We start from the raw sequence: 10,743 nt of genomic DNA, 5'->3' as shown, positions 1-10,743 counted from the left end.
GAAATGGTTTGGTCGTTTTTTGAGAGCAATTAAGTCACGGGGGTTGATCAAATACTGACCAAAGTCTGATAGCAGATGTCATGAGAACACACAATGTAAGATGATAGTGATAAACTTTGTTGTGCAACAATTGCACAATGTACAAGGTATTGTATCTACTGCTACATAATAACAACCATACTGCGATACTAATATGCCTTTAAGTACAAAGACTATATAGCATGCGTTGAGAATGTTTCATAGTCAATGGTTGAATAGCTAGTGCTTAGGCATTCTTGAGACATTGTCCTATATGTTGTCGCAAGTCAATATGTACTTAATATCACCTGACGTAACCTGTGACCATAATGTCATAACCATATAGGCAGACTTCGAAATACTTTTTTTGTCAGAGATATTTGAGATTGCCCTACTTGTAATGCATTTAATGTCCGCATATTAACTATGCTATTTACCATGGGCAACATTGAATTCACTCAACTGCGCAGCTAGTAACGAAGTTTGTACTGACTTCTGTCTTAATAGACTGCACCGCAACCACGGTACCGCAACTGACGTCAAACTCTGAACAGAGATTTACTTTCATAGTAACAAGAGTCACAAGATTGTTCTAATTTATTCCGCCCCACCTCTATCTTACATAGAAAAGCGTGTGAGTCAAGGCCGACAGGTTATTGACAGAAATTAAGCAAAGTGCCGGAGGTAACAATGTCGATCTGTGATTACGTCTCGAAAAATCTCAGCGTGGGATATTTTCCACTCCCTAAAATTTTTTTCACTCTCACTCACCTACCTGAAAGGCGTGCCATGTAATCCAACGATACATTCCATGATACTGTATAACCGCTATACACAATGTACCTGAACGTTGGGAATCATTGTTGAGGTCTATCGCACCGTGTCTATCTAGTTCTATGTCTGAATGGGTTAGAGTCAGGATCAAGCACGGTTCTGGATAGTCTCCAAGAACGTAGGTTTGCCCGAACACAGTTTTGGATACGCGAGGGCTATCCAGAACCGCGCCTGTCTAGTTCTATGTCTGAATGGGTTAGAGGTAGGCTCAGGCACGGCTCGGGATAATCTCCGCGTATCCAAGAACGTAGATTTTCCCCAGGCACGGTTCTTGATACGCGAGGAATCGTGTCAGAACCGTGTTTGACCATGGTTCCACGGTTCTGGAATCTGGATACACCAGGGTCTATGACCTCTCACTGATAATGGAGAATGTCAAAGAACAAAGACCCGGCTGACGTAACCACACACTTGGTTGCACTGTAATTATTTTCCTGTCTTGCAACAAGTGAAACGTAAACTTTGAGTAAATATTGTTTATATTCCAACATGTAATCACAAGACGTGGTGACGGCACACTCAAGTTTTTTCAACTTATATTAATGCCGCCACCAACACAGGGGACAACACAATACTCATTTTCACCTGAGCGAAATGAGGAAAGTCGTGTAAAGTGCCTTTTCTAGGGGCACAAGATTAGTGGCATGTCAAGACTCGAACCCGGGACCTCTTGGTTCCGAGTAAACATTGCGCCACCACCTTTAGAAAAGGGGAAGTAATTCAGGCTGTAAATACCTGACACAGCTTGGTACGATCGAAACTCAAGGAAATTCCTTTTTCACACCCACGTCAGGTAACCAACACCCAGGGTAAAATATTTCATGTATAAAACAGTACACGTCTATGAATCATATGAATATTGAGTATTGCAGTGACAAATGCAAGACGTCTCAAATTACAAAATATCGCTACAATGTCACCATTTCCTCGGGATCCGTAAAATTCTGGGTTAAGCTTTTTATTCAAACAAAGAAACCAAAAAGAAAACAATGTGGTTTCTCTGTTACCAAAGGTGTAAACAACATACCCAACCTGACTTCCGCCAAGTTCGATACAAAACATGGCAGTGTTCATGCCTTGCTACAACGTATACACGTTCCCAGACTAATTATTGTGGCAACAAGTTGATACATCGGTAAACATGCTACAACCCGTGACGTTTGTCCAGACGTTGTTACTAATTAACTGTAGACTAGTATATGAACGTTTTGTTCGACACAATCACTAGGGTATAATGTAGTAGTTTACGCATCATTAAATCTGAGACATTACTGCTACAGCACGTAACTTTTCGGTCTTGTTAAGGCAACTTTCATGGCAACTGTAAATTCAGACGTGCTTCACAAAAACTGCGACACACCGTTAGAATAGCTAGCTGTGGCTAGCACACACAAATACTGAAATATCGGACAGGGATCAAACCCAATCCTATAAGTACAAGTTAGATCATGTCCGGATCACACGTAGGTGAACGTTACTCCCTAGCCTCCATAGCATGCCAAAAACTGGGGGGTTTGGGGGGTCTGCAGGATCTTTTATGTTCTATTTTCTGATTGCATATAGACAACATAGCCGGTCTGGTTGAGTTACCCCCGTTTTTAGAACTGGGCTGATCAGAAAACAGCCGAAGACCACCAAACCCCCAGTTCTATAAGCCTGCTACGGAGGCAAGTCACTTCCGGCTCACCTGTAGAAAACCGCCGCCGTACCTGAGGCTCTCACCTGCCGTAACCCGACCACCATCTTGGCTCCCAGTGCATAGGTACACCTTCTTGTCGCACCTGTGTGGTTCGGAACGTTGTTTGATGTAGGTTAGGTCTGCCGTACCCACGTGAGACAGGTCGGCGGCTCCGTATGTACACCTGAAGTGGGCAAAGTACGCCGCTTAGTGCTTGTGTAGTAATTTGCGGCACGTTCCACTTCCACCGGTAGAGCAGGTGGGTCAAAATCGTCCAAACTTTCACAATAACACCAAACTAACTTTTTTTCCTTATCAAACCCTGCCGAAACTACTTTAATAGATCGTAGATTACCATAAAAATTGTAGGTTTAATGATTGGTGATTGAGGAAAACAGGGGAAAGATTGGAGAAAAAATGTAATATTCCGTAACGCCCCCAAGATTGTAATAGGCAGGGCAAGGCACTACGTGCGTGAAGTGGGGACGTTGTTCTTTCTACCTGTTGCATAATAAATCACAGCCCACACACAGGGTTTCACTGCTGAAGGATGTTTCACTTTCTAACCGTCATAAGGGTTTTATGTGAGTCAGTAACAGTATTTCTGGACAGGAAACTGAACTTGGCTCTCGTTTGGTAAGGCGTTAGGCGCAACTTTGGTAAAAATCCTTTGGCTAACCTGAAAGGAAAGTCTCTCTTCACCAGTCGAGTCGTCGGTCCTTCTTTTTTTCTTGACGTCTCATCATCTTATCTATCACTTAGGCTAATTATCCGACCGTTGGACACCACAGAAATCTAACAAACAGTTTTCTCCAACCTTCTAAGTGAAGTTACTCTCCAAGCAGAGGTTTGGGTTTGGGGTTATTTTGGCGTGTTTTTAGGCTTTTTTATCGGGGTTTCTCTCTTGCACTGGAATTTTTTTCACACAACCCAAGAGAAACTCCGATAAGAAAAGCCTAAAACACGTCAAAAATAAACCAAAACCTCTGCTTGTACAGTAAAGTGAAGTATGCGATATCGAGAATGAGATACATTTTTTTTTATATTTACAGAACGGTACGTTTTTGTTTTCGTCCGGTCGGTTGATGACCCATGTGGTAGTGTTGCAAACTCGCGACAAATAAGTCAATTTATTGCGAATAATAGTTCTATCCATGGGATAATGCATGTACCAAATCTTACTAAAGTCAATATCATTTCAGTTTCTGTGCTTGGATAAGGAGTACTAGTAGTCTCTATATACAATGTTCTTGCTTCTTGCCCCAAGTTTTAAAATTGAATTCTTAATGATCTCCCATTCAAGGCCAATGACCGCAGATTGCATCATGCATCGATACTTTTGTCGCTTTTACATGGTTTTCTTAGTTTCACAGCAACATACTTTACTGTGCCGACGTTTCAGGAAACTATATTTCGTCTGTGCAGTCAAATATGTGGTTATAAAACCAAGAAAACTACGTAGAAGTAACTTATCGACCTCTTGAAACTGTTTTCAAAATACTTTAAAACAGTTTTAAAACTTTTATTTTGCATTTATAGACCCAGTTGGATATCGGATGATCTGTTCCTAACTTTTTGAGACAGTTAGGCACTTCATGGACGAGTTAACCGTATGCTTTTTTTTGTTAGAAGATGGGCGTTGTGGAAAAGTAAGTTATGATGATAAGTTGTTTATTGATATCGTTAATCAGAGCGCCCCACAAATGTACCCAGAGTAAACACTAGACCCGATGGTGCTCACGTGTAGCGGCACCAGTAGCAATGTGTGACACAGTTCTGACCAACATGTGTGCTCAACACACGGGGCAGTTATAGGCTAGCCTCGCCTAGTAATAGGCCAGGCTTTCCTAAGGGGCTATGGAGCAATATTCGGCAAAAATATTAGCCTCCACCAGGCTTTTCTGAGGGGGTACGGATTGTAGTCTCCCGGCCAGGCTTTCCTAAGGGGTTATGGATGTTAGCCTCCAATAGCTAGGCTTTTCTGAGGGGTTATTGATAGTAGGATTCGGTAAAAATAGTAGCTATAGCCTCCACCAGGCCTTCCTAACAGTTATAGGCTAGCCTCACCTAGTTATTGGCCAGGATTTCCTTAAGGGCTATGGAGCGACATTTAGCAAAAATAGTAGCCTCCTCCAGGCCTGCCTAAGGCGCCATGCATGGTAGGATTCAGCAAAACAGTAGCTACAGCCTCCACCAGGCCTTCCTAAGGGGTTATGGATAATAACTGTGTGGACAACTGACATCATCATATAGCAGTCACAAGAAGTACATATACATGTACAACAAACTCTTTATTTTCAACAACACAGATGTTAACAATTCATGTATTTCTGGTGCTAAATACAGAGGTTTTGTTATAGAAGACTTAACAAGACTTAAAGCTTACAGATTATTTTCTTCTTCTGTCACAAAATGTCTTACTATATGACAAAATAACTTTTTAGTTATTTTCTGGACCAAAAGAATGAGAAGAAATCTCTTTCTATCTGCAGTCATCCATGGGGTAAATTCTCTCCACCTCTTCTCTGTTGTCCACACTGTATCTCAATGTCATATCCAGGAACCTGGGTGGGAGGAAAATATGGTTTGATCAAAATGAAGTTGCGTAGAAACAGACTGATAAAAGGAGACTGATAAAAATGTGGACAGGTGGTCACTATAGACAGGATTTCTTAATGCTTGTGTCAGTGAGAATAATTATCTAAGGGACCACAAAAAAGATGTCACATTGGCCAGGTGGTCCTTAGAGCAAGTATGGGAGCCTGATATACAAATAGGATGTATATCCTTTTGTTTAAATTTTATAGGTGAAGTGCCCAAATGAATACAAATGCCTTTTATCCATATGTGAGACTTCATAGAACTACAAACCTGTTGTTTCTTGAATTTGGAGTAATTTTAAGGACCCCTTTGACTCTTGTGTCCTGTGTCACCTGGACAGGGTCATCTAAGGACATGACAGACTGCATCCAGTGGGTTTCTCTGTATGGGGGTTGGAGAGAAAATAATTAAACCATCGAGCATCTAGCCATCTGTATCTGTATAGCCGGTATAACCACCCTTCGGCGTAACACACCAGCTTCGCAGGCACGCGGCGCGGCGGCAGCTAGCTATATCAAACCGAACGACTTGTTACACTCAATCGATCTTTGCACATTTGATTGCAGGAGTTGTTTAAAGCTTTCTAGTGATGATGCCCCAACTGTGCTTGGTGGCAACAAGTTCCAGTCTACGATAGTTCTGGGGAAATACGAGTTTTTGAATACCTCATTTCTTGGTTGATAACTCTGATATTTGGAGGCATGACTGTTTCTTGTTCTTTTCTGGGCTGGTATCAGATACTTAGTGGTTGGTACGTCCACCAGTTTATTAGCCATTTTGTACATCATGCACAGCCATGTCCCTTATTGAGAACAGTGCTGTAGACTTTTCTTGGGGGGAAAAATAAACTTTTTTACACCTGTGACCGTGAATATAAATATCCAGCACCGTGCCTATCTAGTTCTATGCCTGAGTGGGCGGGTTAGGATCAGGCACAGTTCTGCATAGTCTCTACACACACACACAAAAAAAATCATAGATTTGACCCAGGCACAGTTCTTGATATGCATAGACTATCCAGAACCGTGCCTATCTAGTTCTGTGCCTGAATGGGTTAAGGTTAGGATTGTACATAAGGTCCTGCATATCCAAGAAGTGGATTTGCCCAAGGCACAGTTCTGGATATACTAGTATACTGAGCATGGTTCTGGATAAAGTATGGTTCTGGATATATGCATGGACTATCCAGAAATGTGCCTGAGCATGGTTCTGGATAAAGTATGGTTCTGGATACACATAGACTACATACTAGATAACACAATACATTTCCACTTCAGACGTACTGTGAGTATGGTGATGTTGACAGCAGCACCGGTTTGGGTGAAGGGAAGACGACATCAAACCAGGTGGAGAAACCCTGCATCTGTGACCAGCCGTAACATTTGAAGCTGAACGCAGTCTGTGGGGAAAGGTAGATAAAAGCTAAAGGTACATGTAAGTCCCATAGTTTTTTTAAAGCCATACAGACAGTGGGTTGTTAATCCACTAGCCTAAGGGATGATATAGAAATTATAGACATGACTTTGCATATTCTCACTCAGTAGTTACCGGCAGCTCTACAGCAGTCTGGTATATAAACATACTAGTCTGCATACATCTAACCACCACTGTATTTCACTCCCATTGTATATACACTGGTATTGATGTATTTAGCTTTGTATGTTTGTTAACTTGCTTTTAATATGCAATGATAGGGGCCTTTGAGCCTGAAATAAAGGATTAATACATTAAAAAAATCTTACAAAGATGTAGATAAAACAACAGACATACAACTCGAGGTAACACATAACAGATGAAAAGATGAAAAATAAAGATTGAGACTAAAGAAATAAAAGATGTCAGGAAAGCTAAAGGTTGCATGCCAGGAAAGCTAGAGTTTTCACCTTTACACAGGACAGGTCTTCCACCGATACTTCTGTAAGGTCAAAGGTCATGACCTTGGCAGGACTAGCCAGAATGTCCTCCATCTGGACAGGCTTTACCTGGACCTTTCCTGGGGAAACAGAAGAAAATTATCCCAATTTTTTTTAAAAAGTGTCAGAGAAGGAAACAGGAGTTTTCTTCTACGCAACCAAGATTGTCTCATCTAAGTGCTAATATATTTCGGTGTCTATCAGAAACCTTCCTCAGAGCTTCTGACTGGAATTCTGCTTCTCGCCGCTGTGTGTAGTCAACATAGGTGTTAAAGAGAAGTTAAAGAATTGTTCACATCTACCAATAGTACATATCAAATACTATGATTTTCCATCGAGGCAAACATGAGAGTTTTCAAAATATATTCGGATGCTTGAGTAACAGACGACTTTACTTATGCAAACATTATACAGTAGTATGAAAGAAAGAGATTTTAGCATTGGTAAAACCCAGTCCTACTCACTTGTGATACATCTGTGTGCGTACGGCTTCAGTGCTGACATGTCCACATGGTACTTAGTTCCTATGTCCTCCCAAAACTGCAACCTGGGGAAATTGTGAACAAGTGTTCTACATTGTAGTTAACTAACATACATGTATGTCTACCACTCTGACAATACATGTCTTAAGAGATCTCCAAAGCAACATCCCCCAGTATACTGCACTCCTACATATCTAAACTGTGCATACCTGGGGGTGCTGCACTACAGATCTCTCAAACACACAGTTTTTCAAAGTGGGGTATATATGTAACCCAGCAGATAAATCTTAAAGAAGGTTACATGTATCCTATGCCTCAAGCATTACAGGACATCAGAACTTAATTAAATGTAACTTTCAAAATTGATCACTCCCAGCACCAATACAATAAGCCACTGTTGTTCTCTATAGGTGTTATACAGAATGTCTCACCTATCTTCAGTGTCTGCATCAGCTATAGGAGCCAGGTACAGGCTGGCTTCTGAGGGTAGCATCAAACCTCCCTGTAGGATACACATTAACACACTTACTCAGGATCACAGTTCATGTACAATCAGATAAACCTAGCTATATAAGATCACCTAGTTGACAGGTATAGGTATAGAATACATAATGAAATATTCTGTTTTACCTTTTTCAGCCACTTGTCACGTACATGGATGACTGAGGGAAGCATTGACTCATACAGGAGAGAGTAGCCCTGGAAGGAAAAAAATAATTGTGCATCAATACATTTCCTTTGTTACAGATAAAAATTTAATGTCAAGAAATATAAACAGTAAAAACTAAGGTAAAAGTAGTCCCGTTGCATTTTTGTGCCAGTAAAGGCAGTGGGTGTGTCTACGCCATCGTATTTGTTGGAAGGCTGGGCCCATTCTTCCATGCAACAAATAGCCAAGCCTCATCACTATTCAGTGCCTCAAGAAATGTGTCATACCGGTAACAAAAAACAGCAAGTCCAAAATGCTGCTTTCCTCCCATCATCCTTACCATCCACTCAATTCCCAGAACATAAATTCTAACCTAGAATGCAAAGAAACTGAAAAACTGAGCACTCAATCTTGTGTATGATAGCCTTGCCACTGATGTGTTGTACCAAAGAGCTAACAGGTCCAAAATGCTGCTTTCCTCCCATCACCCTTGTTATGTTGGAGTGGAACAACCCCCACCTGCCACACAAGTAGACTAATTGGACTGTTCAACTGATTCTTAGTACGGACCTTTCAACAATCCGGTGCAATAGCTCAATAGGGAAGAGTGCTCGCTTTGAAACCAGGAGGTCGTGAGTTCAAACCCCAGCCGGGTCATACCAAAGACTAAAAATTGTACATTCTGCTTTCTCTGCTTAGCACCCAACATCTATGAGAAAGAGTGTGGGAAGGTCAAACACACAGCACTACCAGCGGGCTAGCATCCCTGCTGTAGAGCTTACACAAAGCAGTGTGGCCCAAGGGCTACAGAAATGGAGATGGGCACCACCCCTATGCTCTGCACAGAGTGGAATGGAACCTTTTTTTTTTTTTTCAACAGCCCTTACCATCCACTCGCTCACGATAACGTCCACTTTCTCCGGTAGCTCCACCTCCTCAGCTCGTCCATGCAGCACTTCAATCCTTCCCTCCATCCCGTTGGCTCTCACCACCTTCCTCGTCTCCTCTGCCAGAGCACTGGCCTCAATGGCGTACACTGGGAAATACAACATTAAGCTAAGCAAAGATTGGTGGGCATTCCTTTCATGTTGTGAGGGATTGCAGTCATTTCGGGTGGAAGCCCCTTGTATGAGGGAGCTTCAGGCAAAGCCTCAAGCCTCTACATGTAAAAGAACCCAACACACTAATCAAAAAGAGTAGGGGTGACTCAGCGTTGTTGGCTAGATATGAGAACTTTAGAGAAGCCACATTACACTATAACTTACTAGTACTTAAAATGCATTGTGTTTCTCCACATCAGTTGATGCTAACTACTTTACCTTACCTACTGACAAATACATGTCTAGGTACTTTACCATGATTTGAAAATATCTCAAACCTTCTGTTCATTACCCTAAAAATCTGGGTTATAACTATAAAACATGTTGACATGTACCCACCTTTCCTTGCCCCTGCCTGCACACAGAAGAGACTGAGGATGCCAGTCCCCGCCCCGACATCCACCACGGCCTTCCCTCGGATCTGTTCCCAGCAACGCAGGATGGCAAGTCTGGGGGAGAAAAAAGTTTTTTTCATACAAAACCTTTAAGTTTAGAAGATGTACATGTAGGTATCTAGCCTCCTTCGCAGACTTCGTCTTAATTTTTGGGGGGAGCGACGGTTAATGCCGCTGCATCAGAAGTCTACAAAGGAGGCTATAGGTACTAGTATCTCAGTATGGAATCTATACTGAGAAGCCTAGTGATCTTCTAAACTTAAAGGTTTTTATCAGCTGCATTAGTAAACAACATTGACAAACAAATAAATTCCCCACCTGTAAGCATTAGTCCTGACTGAGTCCGCCAACATGTCTGCATGAATCTCCATATCTGCATAGGCACTGGTTCACAGGGTGTAAAGTCAAGGTTAGAACACTTCAACATTCATTATAGGCAAAGCACACCATCTGACAAATGTGTATTTAACATTTTGTCATTGATTGGGCAATGAATCAGATGATTGAGAATACTAGTATGTAATGCTTTAAAATACTTTCAAATCTAAAGCAACAATAAAGTTTAAAAAAAGAGAAGAGGAGAAGTAGCCTGGGTGCCATCCGATCTGTAACGGCTACCCCGAATTTTTTTTTCGGGGTCACAAATCGGATGGCACCCAGGCTAGAGGAGAAGATGGGTAAGTCCCAAGTTACTCAGTGTTGGCCTGAACGTTTAGCCCTTTTGTCATAATGAAGTACTAGTATACCAACTCAGACGAACTTTCAGGCTAAGATGGCTTCTAATAGTATTCATGTTCTATTACCTGAAGTAAGAATCATCCAATGAGTTGTTTGTACAAGATTCTTCTTTAACAGTTGCCTGATGTCTTCTGTTGTCTCCATGGGTTTGTGAAAGGCTGGTCCCAACTTTTCTCCTCTTCTTAGCTACACGATCATCACTACAGTCACTTTCTTCCTCTTCTTCAATTTTCCCATGAGTTTCCTCTGCTGGTAATGACTCTGCCTCTGTGCTCAGTTTTGATATTGTTTGTAAAATCTGAGTCTCTTCTGTATCTCCTGCTGACTTTGTCAAG

General features: G+C 41.7%; 1 protein-coding gene across 1 annotated transcript; it reads right to left on the bottom strand.

The window, feature by feature from the left end:
• Window positions 1-4,924: 4,924 nt before the first annotated feature.
• On the bottom strand, window positions 4,925-10,552 carry LOC109464944 (protein arginine N-methyltransferase 6-like). Its single transcript, XM_019762062.1, has 11 exons — window positions 10,530-10,552; window positions 9,989-10,054; window positions 9,615-9,724; window positions 9,063-9,211; window positions 8,157-8,225; window positions 7,958-8,028; window positions 7,509-7,591; window positions 7,015-7,124; window positions 6,415-6,530; window positions 5,402-5,512; window positions 4,925-5,094 (listed from the first exon to the last, which is right to left on the bottom strand). The coding sequence occupies exons 1-11, from the start codon at window positions 10,550-10,552 to the stop codon at window positions 5,013-5,015; spliced, it is 990 nt and encodes a 329-aa protein (XP_019617621.1). The 3' UTR covers window positions 4,925-5,012.
• Window positions 10,553-10,743: the final 191 nt, after the last annotated feature.

Source organism: Branchiostoma belcheri, unplaced genomic scaffold (genome assembly GCF_001625305.1).
Source record: "Branchiostoma belcheri isolate BF01 breed outbred unplaced genomic scaffold, Haploidv18h27 scaffold144, whole genome shotgun sequence".
Taxonomy (NCBI): domain Eukaryota; kingdom Metazoa; phylum Chordata; class Leptocardii; order Amphioxiformes; family Branchiostomatidae; genus Branchiostoma; species Branchiostoma belcheri.
The sequence above is the reverse complement of the archived record's forward strand: the minus strand, read 5'-3'. Positions and strand labels throughout refer to the sequence as shown.